The sequence below is a fragment of the Talpa occidentalis genome, unplaced genomic scaffold (assembly GCF_014898055.3).
Source record: "Talpa occidentalis isolate TD23 unplaced genomic scaffold, MPIMG_talOcc4v2.1 talOcc4.8, whole genome shotgun sequence".
Taxonomy (NCBI): domain Eukaryota; kingdom Metazoa; phylum Chordata; class Mammalia; order Eulipotyphla; family Talpidae; genus Talpa; species Talpa occidentalis.
Window position 1 is genome coordinate 64634105 of NW_023605194.1, and position 16937 is coordinate 64651041.

At 46.4% G+C, this 16937-nt stretch overlaps 1 protein-coding gene across 3 annotated transcripts in view; it reads right to left on the minus strand.

The window, feature by feature from the left end:
• Positions 1-16482, minus strand: part of SMARCB1 (SWI/SNF related, matrix associated, actin dependent regulator of chromatin, subfamily b, member 1) — a 42056-nt gene extending 25574 nt beyond the window's left edge. The window contains exons 1-5 of one of the 3 annotated variants that reach the window (XM_054690721.1): positions 15889-16045; positions 12226-12364; positions 10442-10571; positions 7068-7205; positions 5640-5767 (exon numbers count right to left, since the gene is read on the minus strand). In XM_054690721.1, the coding sequence (XP_054546696.1) occupies positions 5640-5767; positions 7068-7205; positions 10442-10571; positions 12226-12346 (517 nt within the window). In that variant the 5' untranslated portion in view covers positions 12347-12364; positions 15889-16045. Of the gene's footprint in view, positions 1-5639; positions 5768-7067; positions 7206-10441; positions 10572-12225; positions 12365-15888; positions 16046-16206 lie in introns of those variants that run through there. The other 2 variants (XM_037497981.2, XM_037497982.2) reach the window with 2 other exon arrangements.
• Between the last annotated feature and the right edge of the window lie 455 nt (positions 16483-16937).

Consider the following 16937-nt stretch of genomic DNA (forward strand, 5'->3'; position numbering starts at 1 on the left):
TGTCACTTCCTCACCAGCGGAGAAACTCCTCTGAGATAACACCAGGCTCCTTGTGGCTCTTTAAGAACATTCCCTCAGCTCTGACTCTGGTCAATACATGTACTCAATAGATGACAAGCGTGGAGATATATGTGGGATATGCAACACATCCAAGCTCACAAGGACTGTCTGCAACCAGACAGGCTACAGCATGACACAGCAAGGTCCATGAGGCCATTACATTTTCGTCCTGCTCTCTTAACTCCAAACTTGATGACCACAAACCACTCTGTGATGAGCCATAGACAAGAGAAAGTCAAGAATTAATTCCCTCATGAGGACATGGCATGATTCTGTCACAAGAATCAGGTCTGTTTGGGCCTCCCTGGTGGCGCAAGGGGTTAAGCACAGTACTGTGAAGCTCTCTGCAGCCTCTGCAGCACAAGTTCAATCCCCAGCCAGCCACGGAGCTACCCACAAGGCACAGTGGACCTCTCCTGACTCATCCGCTGCTCCCCTCAGTAATGTATTTCAGTCAATCCACCTGTCCTGTTCCCCACTGTGTCTCTGGTGAATCCTCTTACCCCTCACACCGCTGGCCTGTACCCCAGTTCTTGTATGCATATATAAATAAATCTTTAAAAAAAAAAAAAATCAGGTCTGCTTAACAGACAACTGATCCCATATTTTTTCACTAGCCCAAAAGAAGGGCTAGACTAGCTGTGTTAATAGCACCATGGGGACAGACCCTGAACTCAATCAGTTTATGATTGATAACCCACAGAGCAAAGGAATACAGTATATTTTGGAGGCTGCAAGCAGGAAACCTCTAAGGCTGCAGTCTAAGCAACCTCTAAGAACACTGTCCAAAACATTTTTTTAAATTAATCTTTTTGAGAGAACTACAGATTTAAATGCAGTCTTGATTATTGTAGCCAAGTGCCTGGGGAGACCAATTTCTCCCACTTATTCTTCTTGTTCAAAATTTTTTTTAGCTATTCTAGTTTCTCTACATTTCCATATAAATTTTATAATATTGTCTAAATCTACCAAAAAAATCTTTCTGGATTCTCATACGAGTTGCACTGAACTTATAGTCATTTTAACAACTGACATGTTGAGTATTCTAATCCATGAATATGGCACGTCTCTACATTTAGATCTCTAATTACTAATTCAGTGTTTTATTGTTTTCAGTACACAGTTCTGTACACAGTTTGTTAAGATTTACACTTAAGTGTTCTTTTTTATTGAATGATTATAGTGGCAATGTATTTTTAACTTGTGTCCTTTGTTCTTTGTTTTTTTTTTTTATAGAGGCATGTTTTATTTATTTGTTTGTTTGTTTGTTTATACATGCACTGGGTACAGTCAGAAGCACAGGAGGGTGAGAGAATTCACCACAGCCAGAGCGGGGAGCAGAGCAGGCAGAAGGACCAAAGTATACTGCTGAGGGGAGCAGAGGGAGGCAGGGGACTCTCCTCTGGTGGCCTCCATGTGGGACCCTCCTCCGGTGGCCGGGGAACAGCCGGGGATCGAACCGGCGCCGCAGAGGCCGCGGGCAGCTTTGCAACCCAGCGCTCAACTGCTGCGCCACCGGGGAGGCCCTAACTTGTGTCCTTTGTATAGTCAAATACAATTTATATTTGCATGCTTATCTTATAGTCAGTGACTTCCCTGAATTTAGTCATTAGTTCTGGCAGGTGTTTTGTAGCTCTCTCAGGGCTTTCCACGTACACAATCAAGTGATCTACATTTCTTTCTGCTTTAGATCTTTCTATTTTTTTGCCTAAGTGCAATGGCTAGTATTGCCAGCACTGTGTTGAACAAGAGGGTGATAGCAGACATCCTTGTCTTATCCCTGATGTTAAGAAAGTGTTCAGGTTTTTTACCCTTAAATATAATGTTAGCTATAAGATTTTTTTAGAAGATTTTATTTATTTATGCATACAAGAACTGGGGTACAAGCCAGAGGTGTGGGGAGGGGGCGAAAGGATTCACCAGAGACCGAGTGGGGAACAGAACAGATGGATTGACTGAAATACACTGCTGTAGTGTAAGAGTCAGGAGAGGTCTGCTGCGCCATGTGGGTCACCTCCCTGGAGATGATGGCTGGAGATGATGTGTGCTGCAGTGGCTGTGGATAGCTTCATTGTGCTGCGTTGTAACAGGAGAGGTCTGCCGCGCCATGTATCTCTGTGGCAGGCTGGGATCAAACCCGCACTGCAGAGGCTGTGGACAGCTTCACAGTGCTGCACTCAACCACCTGTGCCACCAGGGAGGCCTAAATAAAATAAAGCCACTAAATTTACAAGCCTCTAGCAAGACTGGCACAAAAGAGAAAAATCTGAATTACCAAATTCAGAAATGAAATGAGCTATCACTGCAGACCCTATAGCTATCAAAAGGGAAACTGTAACTTGAAGACCACCTACAAAAAATCCTATAGCTGGGCCTCCCTGGTGGTGCAAGGGATTAAGACACAACCTATGAAGCTAGCCGCAGCCACTGCAGCACAAGTTTGATCCTGAGCCAGGGAGATACCCATATGCGCAGCAGACCTCTCCTGACTCATCCGCTGCTCCCCTAAGCAGTGTATTTCAGTAAATCTGCCTGTTCTGTTCCCTGCTCTGTCTCTGGTGAATGCTCTCACCCCTCATTCCTTTGGCCTATACCCCAGTTCTTATATGCATAAATAAATCTTAAAAAAAAATAAAATTAAAAATACCCAAATCTCTAAAAACTGCTTCCCATAGCATGTCCTACAGTATAGATCCTCAGGGTCCTGATCATCCCTTCACCTATGTGTGGGAACAGATTCCATACTTTTTCCTGATTCAGCAGATCATCCTTTCTGGAGTATTTTAACATTGCCCCAGAAGGCTGATTGTTGAGGTAAATGATGACACTCTTCATCAGATAAAATCTCTTTTAAGTCCTTCTCAAAGAAGATAACCTGAAATCATTGTTAACTAAAGTCTACCAAAGGCTTCGGAGACAAATCCCTTGGTGATAAAGACTCATGCTCACCTTTAGGATTCCTTCAAATTCAAATTACATCTGACTGAAAAAATAGTAAATCAACAGCAATTCTGAATAATCCCTTTCAACTACAAAGACAGGGGCAGTGTCTTCTAACCACCAGTTAAGAATCACATTTAGACATTCTAAATATCACCTTGGGCTGAGGATGACTTCACAAAATTATTTTGGTTCTTCAAGGGTTCGTACTGTAACATTTAGCGGTATGTGATATGAGGACTCCTATGAGGATCAGACTGGAGAAACTCACAGTGGTCTTCATTACATTATAACTGTGCCCTCTTCATGGGGGTCACAGGGAAAGATTCTCTCAGATTTAAGGACTTTTTATAATTCTGCTTCTTCTGAGTCATGGGTTGTTACTTACCTTGATCACACTGAAAATCATGTCCTCTCTCTGCCCATCTAGCAATGTATGCCCACTTAACTGTGATTATAAACTTAGCACTGGCTCATTCTCTATCTTCTAGTTTCATTTTCTCCTTAATTCAGTTTTCCTAACCAGTTTTTACATTTGCTTTATTCTTTTGTACCAGTAGTCCTTATGTAATTTTTTATATCCCTTCTGGAACAGGACGCAGACAAATAAATAGTAGGAGCTTTTTAGGTGTTGTACAGAAAAAAGTAACAAGATAATACATGTACTGATTCAGTCAAACAACAAAGTTCCAACACTGAGCCAGCTTCTATGCAGCAATAAAAAACAAGTCCTTGACCTCAAGGGATTGAAATAGAGAGGAAACAAGATGAATGAACAATAGGTATAACAAGGCCAGCTGAGACAAGTAGAGAACAGTATAATGGATGGGTGATGTATAGCACTGACAGTAGGCTGGCACCATTGAACTATTCTGTCCTTAAGTTGGGGCATTACCAGTGCACCATACCTGACCCTATCTATACACACCATAGCCTCCCCTCACCTATCATGTTTGTCATGCCTTCTTATGGCCATGTCATCTCCTTGCTGACATCCTCTCTCACCAGCTGATCTGTGGGTTCTGGAGGACAGGCACTCAGGCCCAAATTTCTGTTCCCAGGGTTGGACAAAAATACTCAGACTCAGGCCTGGCAAACCAAATGCCTGGAGATGGCCAGAGGAAGCTCCATCCTTCCAAGAAAGTGCAAGTCAACCAGGTATTAACAATCATGCATGTTCCTTCCTGAGAAAATCCCTTCTGGGAGAAAAATGTTGTAAGCAAATAGTTATCTGCTATGGAAATGTTTAAAAATAGCAGGAGAGATTTAGCAAACTAAGGTACTTCAACTCAACAGAAAATTCTGCACCAATTAAGAAGACCAAAGTAACCAGGATAAGTGAGGGAAAACAAAATTACAGCTGTACTATAACTCCAACTATGTATGTATGTGTGCATACGGAAGTTACTAGAAGAGAAAATGTAAAACAGAAACTATTATTAGGACAGTAAGATTCTGCCGATTCTGAACATTTATTTTAAAATGATGTTTGCTGGGTTTTTTTGGTCTGAATACAAACAATTTTGTAAAGTCTAAGATTCAAGAAAAAAATAATAAAAATGTGTAATTCCTCCCAAATGGGATAAGAACTCTAAATGCTCCTCCTATCATTCCCTTCTACATTAGCCAACAGGTTCATGTTTCAACTTTGGAAGTGAGGAAGAGTGGAAAGAGGGCCTCCTCCATGGCACAAAGGTTGAGTGCAGCACTGTGAAGCTGTCTGCAGCCTCTGCAGCACGGGTTCGATTCCCGAGCGGCCAGGGAGATTCCCTCATGGCGTGGCAGACTGCTCTCTCCTGTCGCGCCCACTGCTCCCCTCAGCAGTGTATTTCGGTGGTCTGCCTGTTCTGCTCCCCACTCTGTCTCTGGTGAATCTTCTCACCCTCCCATGCCTCTGGCCTATACCCCAGCTCTTGTATAAAAATAAATCTTAAGGGGCCTCCCCGTTGGCGCAGCAGTTGAGCGCTAGGTTGCAAAACTGCCCGCAGGCTCTGCAGCGCCGGTTCGATTCCCGGCCGCCGGGTGAGGGTCCCACATGGCGTGCAGACCTCTCCTGCCACCCGCTGCTCCCCTCAGAATGTACCTCATCAGTCTGCCTGCCCTGTTCCCTGCTCTGGCTTTGGTGAATTCTCTCACCCTCCCGCGCTTCTGACTGTACCCAGTGCTTGTATAAATAAATAAATAAATCTTTAAAAAAAAAAATAAATCTTAAAAAAAAGAAAAAGAGTGGAAAGCACATGCATCTGACTTGAGACTTAAAAGAGTGAGTTTAGGGAAGGGAAGAATGGAAAGGGAAAGGGAAGGCCTCCCAGCTAAGGGGACAACAGATGTGTGCAGGTACAGTGCCTACAAAGAACAGCAGGGAGTTAGACAAGGCTGCAGCAAAGGTACGCAGAGCCAGGGAACTAATACATCAAGATCATCATCAAGCTCTGTGGACTGGCAACCTACATCCAGGCCTCTGAACCACCTGTGCTCAGGAGAAGGAAGGAAACCAAGGCTCTGTTTCCTATGCTAACCCATGGGAAACAGTGGCAAAAAGAGAATAAAACCCAGAGTCGACATATTCCAAATCTATACCACAGTGCTCTCAATGTCATGTTGAGAGCCCAGGATGTAGGAGTTGCTGGCCCATGTACCATTCATGTTCCAGGTAAAGGCGTCCCGCAGCTTCTGCCCATCAATTTCCATGTCCAACCGGATAGGGACCAGCACCTCAGGCTGAGATGCATTCTCGTGGATCACAGCTGGGTCGTGGTCATCAAAGCTGGAAGTGAAATGGCAGCAAATTCAGAAGGGAGCACCATGGGATCCCCACACCTGGGGCCTCCCTCTCTGCACCACTGCAAACCTCTGAAGGGAGGGAGATTTGAACCTCAAAGGAGGACTTTCCCAGAAAGCTGTGGGAAAGGTAGGAGAACTGAGGAGCTGCTGAGGGAGCAGCCAACGCACTAAAGGCAGATCTGACGATGGGGGGCAGACCAGGGACAATGGGAAGCTACTGAGCTGACAGTTCTCAGGAATCCACCTCCACCCTGAGGGAGTCTCAGAGGACTCTGAGCAAGGCAGTTGCATGGTCATGTGTGTAGTTTCAGAAGTTAAAGAGGAAGACACCAGAGAGAGGTGAAGAGGGGGGTGAGTGAGGAGGGTGTTGAAAAGCAGAGGAAACTTAAGGGCATCTGCAGAGAATATGGAGACTGAGAACTGCTCTCAGAGAGCTTGGGGAAAAGATGACACAAAAAGAAGGCAAGAAACCACACACATGCCAACACAAATGCTCCAGAAAACATGGATAGATACTGGAGGATGCCATTTATTGGGGAGGCCAGTTTACAGAGATAAACAGAATGGGAGCTTAAAAAAATGCCCCCTCCCCAAAACTATCTACATCCTAATCCCTAGAACCTATGATAGTTACTTGCAATGACCACCGGCTCAAAAGGGGACTTCACAGAGGTGATAAGTTAAGGATTTTGAGAAATTATCCAGTGGGCCCTAAATTATATCAAAAGCGTCCTTATAAGAGACAGAGGGAGATTTCACATACACAAAGGAAAAGACAGTGTGACCTCAGAGGCGGAGACTGGAGTGAGATGGCCACAAGCAAGGGAATGCTGGCAGCCACGAGAAGCTGGAAGAGGCAGGAAAGGAACACCCCCAGAGCCACAGGAGGGAGTGTGGCCTGGCTAATACCTTGCCTTTGGCCCAAGGGATCTCTTGGCCTCTAGAACTGTGAGAATAAACTTGTGTTGTTTTAAGGCACCCAGTTTGTGGTGACTTGAGCCACTGCTAACACAGCAGGAATCATCTGCATTTGAAAGTGAGAGAGAAAAGGTCTGAGGAATGTGCCACCAGGAACCTCACATGAAGCACCGAGAAAAGAGTGCCTAAATCTAAAGCAAGCAGAGTGAGAGGGGCTGAAACAAGTGGACATAAAGGGAAAAGTGTCATGAAAGAGGCACATTTAGGGGAACAGAAGCTCAAAGCAGAGTGTTTTTCTCAGTAGGAAGAAAGTTAAACTGTTGGAGTACTAAGGTGGAAGCAGGGAGAGGATGAGGCATGCTCACCAGAGAGGGAAGGTCCTCTTCTTGTCCCGACCCATGCGGTTCCTGTTGATGGTCGTGGAGCAAGGCACAGCATCCAGATGGTGGGAACTGTTGGGCAGGGTGGGCACCCATTGACTGTTCCTCTTGGCTTTCTGTTCCCTGTCGAGACATGGGAAATCCGCCCCCCATATTCAGTTTAGGAGCCCAGTGCAGCCCACGAAGCATCATGCTCACTAGATGTCCATGTGTTCCTGCCAGGGTCCTAGTACCTTTGAGGACTCACTGTACCCTAGACTCTGCAAGGGTCTATTCCCCAGGCTCCTGCTGGTAACCAATTAGAGGCACTTGAGCTAGGGAAAGCATGCAGAAGTTGTCCAGATGTGGCAAAGCAGCCTGCAACCCAGTGTATGAACCATAAGGTAAGACAGTAAGTGACAGGTATGGCTCCAGAGAAGCACTATCCCTTCTGCAAGGAAGGAGAAGAAGCTTTAAACACTGAGTTGGGGCTCAAGGGATGGAGGGAAGGGGGTGGCATTGTAGAAGGATCACAGGAGACAGCAAGAGGGGGCATGGGTAGCTTGTGGTATCAACTAGTGCTGGAGACGTAAGGCAGACACAGAGCTAGCACTCTCCCTGGGAAACAGACCACACTTGGCAGGAGGCTAAGAGCTTCCAGGCATTTAGATTAGGGAGAGACAGGATTAGACTGTTATTTTAAATGTGTGGGCCAATTTGAGACTACTGAGCAATGCTTTAGCCTCCAGCTTTCCACAGACCAGTAGAGGTAGAAAGATATACTGGTAAAAACTTTCTAGAAAATGATACTCAAAGTAACTTAAGTAACCGATGTCCCACAAAGGACTCACTGTTCACTCTGAATTACAAGGTGCTTTCACTACTAGCAAAATACCAAAAGCTGCTTAACACTGAGGCTCTAACACTGGATCTGACAGATCAGAGGGCTCCAGTTCCCACTCTGTTCTTTGTGCCCCTTTATCATCTGTGGGCATCCTCCCTACTGAAGGTGTGCAGGACTTATCATTATATCCCCGAACCTGTACCAAGTCTCCCTTAATAACTTTTGCCACAGTTCAGAAAACATGGTGACACCACTTGATACCACTTAAGTCCCCGAGGAGGGTCAGAGGCATGGCTGGCAGCCCTTCTTCTCTTCACAGTATGCTGGAGGGCAGAGGTTTTATGACCAACCTTTACTTTATATACACCAGGAACAACAGTGGACAGAACCTGCTGGAGCAGCAAGACCCAGGTCCCCAACAAAGCTTTTCTAAGCTGATGGTTTCTAATTCTAGCTGCAGATTTACTTAAAGAACAGACTCTCAAGTAGAAAATTCCTGAGTCCCTTCAAGTGACACTCCTCTTTGGGGAGAGTCCAAGAATATGGATTCATCTCAATTTCCACAGGCATTACCAAAGTGGCTGGACCTGTATTTGGGAACCTCTGGTTCAGACTACCAACTCTTTTCTGATGGGCTCTCCTCCTGAAGTCTGTATTGAGGTCACCCCTCATCCCAAAAGTCCAACGCTATCTAGTAGCAATCTCTCTCATTTCCAGGTCTGGGCTGCTTTGTCACCCTTCTGCCTGGTAGCCGTCTCAAGTAGAAAACACAAGTCATGTCTCAGACACCGTAAGTGTGAAGACACAGCCATACAGAATCTGAAAAGTTGAGCCACTTAATTCAACCTTCCATCCACTGCAAGGAGGTTTGGCCTGAGAGGTTTGGACCCCTCCAGTCCTCTGTGCAATCTGTTCAGTGATGGGGAGCAGAGGGACCAGTCCCCCTATGGGGCTGACCGGGCAGTCAGAAGGTGCTTTCTGAGCATGGAGCCCATCAAAGTGGCTTCCCTGGAACTTGTCCTCTACCCCCATAGTTCTGACCTCCACAGTAATGGGATTCTATTCCCTCAGCTGTTTCTCATATGACACTATCATCAAGTAAGTGTTTACCACTCCATAAAAGGTTCCTGCTGACATGTGCAGACTTGAAAGACCCATGCATATGTACATAATTTCCTCCCGCCACTTCCCTGGGAAAGTCTAGCCATGGGGGAAGGGGGGAAGATGAAGAATCTGCAGAGCACACATTCAACTGGCCAGGTTGGATGCATGCCACTTTGGGGGTTGGGAGATTATAAAAACAATCTAACAGCAAATTTGAAAGAAAATCTTGAAGAAATCATTTTCCATAACCACATCACTCTGAACAATAAGCCTTTCCCCCTCTAGTACCCCAGGGTTTTGTGCACATGTTTTCTAGAGCGCTAAAAGTATAATGTAGGTATTCTGCACATCTCATGCATGTGAATCGGGTTTTGAGTTGCTACGAGTTACATCTTAGTCCATGAGGTGGTTGCATCTTTACTCTCTCTGTCCCTAAGCCTGGGAGCTCAGGTGGTTCCATAGTTTCCATTATTATTCACAATGCTACCAAGAACACCTTCTGCACGAATAGGTTTTTTTTGCTGTTGGTATTTTATTTTATTTTTTTTAAAGATTTATTTATTTATACATAAAAGAACTGGGTACAGGCCAGAGGTGTGGGGGGTGAGAGGATTCACCAGAGACAGAGTAGGGAACAGAACAGACGGATTAACTGAAATACACTGCTGAGGGGAGCAGTGGGCGAGTCAGGAGAGGTCTGCTGCACCATGTGGGTAGCTCCCTGGCTGGGGATAGAACTCGTGCTGCAGTGGCTGCAGCTAGCTTCACAGGTTGTGTCTTAACCCCTTGCACCACCAGGGAGGCCCATTGTTGTTGGTATTTAAAATTATTTTTGTGGGACAAATTCCCTGGGGTAAAATTTAAGGACTAGAGAGCAACAAGAGCAAAATGATACCAGGATGCTTTACAAAAGCCCAAGCCCCCCAGCAGACATGAGACAGCCAGCTCTATCATGCTGTTATCCATGCTTTCTGTCTCTAGGTACTTATTTTTTTACTTTGGATGTTTACAATTACACATTGCTCCCTATGTTTGTGTACTCCTTGTCCTTCTAGTGCAGACTACCCTTTGCCTATTTATTGGGGTATTCAAGTTTTTCTTACATATCTGAATGAATAGACTCTTCATATAACATTAGCAACTTCCCAAATACTTGTTTGTTACTATCAATATTCTTTTAAAGGTTTATACATCTAAATCTATTTGTGTTTCTTTTGTGAGTTTTTCTAGGTCACTACATTTTCTGACAGATGAGTCCCACTTTCAGAGTATTCCTAATGATTCTTCAAAACTGAGGACTTAGCTTATATTTCTAAGAAATTTCAAAGAATCAGAAGAAACTTAGAAACCTGGGTAAGATGATTTGTAAGTACAATGTAACCCTAACCATTTCTGGAGTATGAGAAAAATCCCCTGGCCAGAAGGGCATTACCTGAGGTAGGTGGGGGGCTCCGTGCTGATGGACACAGCCTTGTACTTCTCATCATTGCCATCCAGAATCTCTTCCACTTCTGAAGCTTTTAACAGAGTGACGCTGGTAGCCAAGGTTGTGTATCCATGATCTGTAACCAGAGACACTGCTGTCGTCACCCTGCTGGTAGGGCAGCCAACAGCAGCAGCCAACAGATGCAGCACATCAAGGTCCTCACATGCGGGAGGTGGGAAAAGCAGGTGTCAACCTAACTACTGCTGAATGCTGGCCTCTTCCAAAAGGCAGTCTGGGCTGAGCACTTGATTTAGAGGTCCTACTGGATAAACACTTGCTTAGGACTGACATGGACTAATTTGTCCCAGGGACACTGGCTCCAGGCGCAGAGTAGATGCATAGGGGAGCAGCAGCCACAGTGCAGCATGGGCCCACAGGGCTTTTCAGGGGACAAGGAAGGCTCCAGAGTAATAGCACCAGTGGGAAGAGGTCTGACACCCACTGCGATCCATGATTACAAAGCAAAGTGAAGAGATGGAATGAAAGATGAGATACTTTTCTTTTAAAACAAGAGCCCAGAGAGTTGGAAAGAGCTGCTGCACACCGAAACACCGAACTTGAATTCCTGGCCTGGGCCAGTCAACACAAGCTGTCTGGGAAGCAAGACAGATTCGAGGCAACTCAACCCATAGCTCTTCTAGCGAACCTTGGTCAAGAGCTGCTACCTGTCTGCGCGTCCAGCCTGGCTTCTCCTAGAGAAACAAATCGGTTATGGGGAAGGTTTCTCCAAAGCACGAGGAGTCACCATGGCTTCAGTTAAGGCTTGCAGAGAGGAAAGCAAAGCTAGAAACTCACTGCGTTAGTGACTGGTGCTCCACAGGGGAGGCAGAGGGAGGATAAAAAGACTTTTTTAAGCAAGTGAGTTAAAATGTTATAGCAGCGGATAAAAAGCTCCGGCTCCTGCATTAAAAGAACCACTACTTTTCCCACAATGACAAGACCACAGCAACACCTAAAGACACAATCAAACAGAAAGGACTGCAGAGAGCACACAAGTGCGCACACACATGTACAGTGCTTCACAGTGTGTCTTCGCCCAGGCCTGGGGCAGCTCTCTACAAGGCGCCACCGGTAAGTGGGAAGAAGCTTTGTTCCTGCCAAATGTTACACTGCATCCAAATCCAAGTATCCGCTAAGACTCTGCCAACAGAGCCCTGAGAAAGCGTGAAAAGCATCCTCTCGCCCTAGACAGAGCTGCCACAGCCGAAGCACACTAGTGTTTCTAACGTTGGGGAACTCACAGAGCAAGCCCCAGGTATACCTCAGACACAAGGAGAGGGGACATGCACATGAACTCTAGCACACTGGCAGCCAGAATGAAGTGCTATGGGATGGATATCTATGGTAACCAAGCAGTGAAAGCCCCAGAGGGGAGTGGGAGCTGGGGTCACCACCCGCCACTAGGGTTGCATGGAGGGTGACTATGGCAACACGCCCACGGCAGATGGCAGAGCATCACAGCATTCCTAAAACGTTTTGAGACCACCATGTCTTCATAGCACCCGCCACTGTCCCTGCCCCGCCCCCTTCATGCCCTCTGGCCCTACTGACAGAGGACCCCCAAAGGCCACTTGAGCCACAGGGTGGGCTGGGGGCAACCTTGCCCCTATGATGCTCTTTTCCACACTAAGGTCAGGGCTGCTGAAGACACTCTGGAGTGAAAACGTTTTATCTTCATGACATAAGCGAGTGGTTTTGAAACAGGTTTACAAACCCTCGTGAAGACGCACCCTTAGTGTTAGGTTTTGTTTTTTTACCATGTGACGATGCAACTATTTTCTTCCTCTCCTCCACAGTGGCTAGTCGCCTCCAGAGTGAGGGGTATCTCTTGTACAGAGAACCTCGGAACATACGGAGGTAGTTTCCCACCTATGAGTAAAGCAAGAAGGCTCATTATGAGGGTCATGTCTCTAGGTGAAGGGAAGGGTCCTGGTGCAGAGGTTCCAGTGGATCAAATAACAAATGGGTCTCCATAAAATCACATTCTGCTGACATCAAGGGTTCAACAGCAGTGCACATCTGGCCCACATCTGCCCCTCTAGGCGTGGGTAATAACATCTGCATCCTGATGATAAGACCAAGTTTCTACAAGGCCTGACTAGACACACGTGAAGCAGGACCCCAAGAGTTCACTGAGAAGCTCGTGGGGATTGACTCTGGACCTAAGGATCTCTGGCACTTTCCAGAAATTTAAGGCCTCTTTGACTTTCTTTTATCTTAAGAACATGACTTTGATATTTTTACGAGGTAATAAACACCAAAAAGGTCTTTTAATTTTAGACAGATGCAGGGTAATTTCCCCCATGGCCCCTGTTGCTTTGTTTAGTAACAAAACCTCAACCAGGAATACCAAAGGAATTTTCCAAAGAGTTTAAAAAGCACTTATCAGCAATTACCAGACAGCTACATAAATCATTACTGCTCCAAAAAATAGCTTTTGTTTGTACCAAATACTCAAAGTATGACTTCCTTAATGAAAAGACATGTAGTGCTAAAGTTTTTCTAAGGCAATCCCGCTGTCTCACTGACCTTTCAAAAACGGTCACATTTTTGAGTCAAATTCCAGGGGACAACTAGTGGAATGGCCTCCAGAGTCTGGCTCTGTGATAGGGAATCACTTCTCTTTTAGATCTCTTTACGCATCTGTTAAATACTCAGCAACCTTAAACTTTAGCTCACAAAGGATTGCTTCTATTATTTTTCCTATTTACCTACCCAGCACAGTGTATTTGTTAAATAAAGTATGTTTCTCCATTTTTCATGCATCAAAGAGTTATACGATGGACAATCCAAGTTGCTGAACAATATGAGAAGAGCGGCCACAGCAAGGCATTTATGCACCACACAGCACAGACCTCTCTGCATTATTTGGCTCTAGTGTTGTTAACATCCAAGAGTAGTTTCCATTAGATTTCTAAGAGGCTGACGATAATGCCTCCCCATTACTACTTCATGAGTAGAGAAGGGCTCCAGGACTCATGGACCCTTCTCCAAGACCCCTTCAGAACTTAGGAGACCAGGGCTCAACTTCCTGGGTTTTCCCTGAACCAGTCTTTGCCCTCTCTGGACCCAGTTTCCCAAAATTAAAAGGAAGGTGTAGAATCTAAGACTCTGGCTTGGTGAGCAAAGCTACCTACAGATGGCAGAACAGTGACATACAGATTGCAACTATCAGACACCCCCACACGTGTGGTATGGAGGTGCTGGGTGTGTTCCTATAACCAGCCTCCCTCTCTAAATACTGTGCCTGTTTTCCAAGGAGAAGGGGCCATCTCCTCAATGCTGTCCCTGGGACAACTGCATATCAACTGACAGAATTCAACTGTGAACCCTTCCCAGATCTCCTAAGATCTGACAATTCTTAAGCCAGTCTCGAATAGCAAACTACCCTCTCCCACCTCAGTCACTACAGACTGGGTCTCAGGATAATTGTTCTCATTTAATAGGGCTTTGCAGTTAGCTTTTTAGAGACTAGAATGTGTCATACGGATGAACTCAGAGAGACAATGGAGTCTAAAAATCTCTTATGCACAGGAGAAAAGTAACATAGAGACAATGCAGAACTGGATGCAGATCTCCTGATATTCCTCCCACCTGGCTGTATGCTTCCTTCAATTTGCTCCACCTGTAATACGGTGATTCCCCAGGAAAGGGGGAGGTTCCAGGTTTCACACCCCACCCAAAAGGAGGATGGAGCTGAGCAGGGAGGAGAAGAAGCTGCAGAGGAAATGAGGAAGAAAGGAAGCAGGCCAGAAGGAGACCTGGAGAAGGCACATGGAGCTGAGAGACACGTGAAGAAAAAGCGCTTGCCTTTTGGTCATGGTCTGGTTAAAACAGATGTGGGTGAGAGACCAGTGGGGAGGTGACAATGGCAGTTTTTGTCTTGCTTTTGATTTTGCTCTTTTCCTCTGAGACTTGTCTGGTTATTTCTGATCCTTTTCTGTGGGTCCCCACTGGAAGATGCTTTAGACCCGTGGCAGGTTTTGGGGCCTTGCTCTGGGCCAATCCTGCTTGGGTGGACTTTTACCCGTGAGGGGACAGGTAACTTTGGGTGCTTGATTTAGAAACTATATTCTTTGCCTTTCCTGTATTATTTTCTAATTGTATTAAAGTTCCTTCCCATTAAAATCTCATGTTTTATGTTGATGCGGTGGATAGCAGAACCTATTTAGAGCAGGCAGGTTTGGGGGATCTGGAGTGCCTCTCTCCCTGCCCTGTAACAGATTTGGTCCCTCTCCCTGCCCTGTAACACACCTAATAAGTGAAAACTTTTCAAAAATATCGCTCACTCAGCATCAAGGCCAAACTGACAACTTTCCCTATTCATTAGGTCAGGTAAAGTTATTTTTAAAGAATCTACTTAACACCACATACTGAAACTCAACTGCCTTTTGTTCCAACTGACTGATGAGAATCAATGTGAGCAAAGGCAGATGGACAAGCACTGATTCTATTTCCCCAGCACAGCTATCTATGAACAAACATTTATGTGATAATGTGAAAAACTGATTGCACCCTACCCTCTATGTTTTATAAATTGGTGAAAAGTAATACACTAAAGCTCTAATGCTACTGGTCTTATAACTTAATACAAGTAAGATAAATCAGGAATCACAGGGTGCCCTGAAAGCCTCAGATCACATGAGGTTTAAGTCATTCACGCTATATTCAACCATGACAAAACACACACACACACACAAATTGTAAAAAGAGGAATGGAATGTTGGTGTATGATACTGAAAATTGCTATATGGAGAAGCTACCTTGGTGTTTTGTAACTGCTTTAGATGCCCAGGATTTGGCACTTACCTTGTTACATGAGTGAGACTTTACTGGTTGGTATGTGTACAAACTATTTGCATGCCCACAATTCAATTTACCCTGGCTAGTGACTGCCTTTAGACCAAAATGAGTTAATCTGCAGCTACCTGAGAAAACATAATATACTTAGTACAAACTCCCTCTTAAGAACCATTGTCAGCCATCCACTGATTCAACAAAGTGCTGCCACTTCTAGTTAAGGGTTAAAATCTTTAGGACCTTTCCCTGGTAATAATTCAAAGTCAGTTCAAGATCTCCAAAGTTAACCGCTTCTGAATTGCTGATAGATCTAGCTGGGAGAGGGGAGCTTTATCCACCAAAAAGCAAGCTTTATCTCCCCCCAACCTGCTTCCTCACTGGCAAACAAAGGTCAAAACACCCCCTGCCCAGCTCAAAGGCAACGAACACAACTGGAAGTAACTCCCCTCCCACCCACCTCCACCCCCAGCCCACCCCCCCCCCCCCCGCCAAGTCCCAAGTTTCCAACCGGCAATTTCAGGATCACAGAAGTAGCAAAGGGGGCAGAGAGAATGTGAAATGCCAATTTACCCCTGAGCGCCCCAGGGGCTAACCTAAATATTCCGTTTCTCTGCGGCTAGCTGGAGTTGTACGAACTCATCGTGGAACCAGCGGCCCCTCGGGAAGCCCTAGGCCCAGGGCGGGGTGCAACCGCGACCAATTGATAGATCTTGGTGAAGCAGAGAAATAAACACAGATATGGAGGTGCGCGGGGCGGGCCTTCCTGGCCACGCCCCCACGAGGCCGAGCCCGGTTAGCGCGGTACGCGCGCTCCCGCTGCGATGAATGGAGACGCGCTTTCCCGGCGCGCACCCGCCCCGAGGCTCCCGTGGGGACGGGGCCGGGAAGGGCGAGGACGCGCCGCGGGCTACCTCAGAGCCGATCATGTAGAACTCGCCGTCGTCCTCCAGCTGGAACTTCACGGGTTTCTGCCCGAAGGTCTTGCTCAACGCCATCATCATCATTGCGGCGGTAGAGGCAGGCGGCCGAGGCCGGGCTATGAGCGGGTGGGAGGACTGAGGCAGCGTCGGGGCACGTGGAGCCGAGGGGAGCCGGGGCCGGGAGGCAAAGGCGAGCCAGATCAGGTGCTCGCGCTACCGCCGGCCTGTGTAGCTGCTGCCGCCGCCGCCGACCAGGCCGCCCTCAGTGCGCTTGCGCGGGCGTTGACGCTGACGCGCGCGCCGCCGTCACCCAACAAAAGACCGGGGCGCGCCTCCAAGTGTCCCTTAAAGGAACCACGACCCCATTTTTCTTCTAAGGCTGCCTACTAAGTCGAGGTACCATGGAAAACACGCAATGAAGTAGTATGCGAGGTGGTGGCTTTTCCAAGCCACCATCTCACAGCTGAGACCAGGACAGTGGAAGAGGAAATAAAGTGAAGGCAGATCAGAGTCATCTGTGCCTCAGTTTCCCCATCCGAAAAAAAACCGCAGCGAAGCTAAGTAGATAAAGTCCGCCTAAGAATAGATATCTCAGTTCTGGGCTCACATCTGTTCCTGCAGCTGTGGGTGTGGGCAGAATGACAATACTGGTTGGGGGTTGGGATGGGCAAAAGGCTCTTCCAGGGCTTGGCAGAATTCTAGGACCCAGACGATTTTAGTTT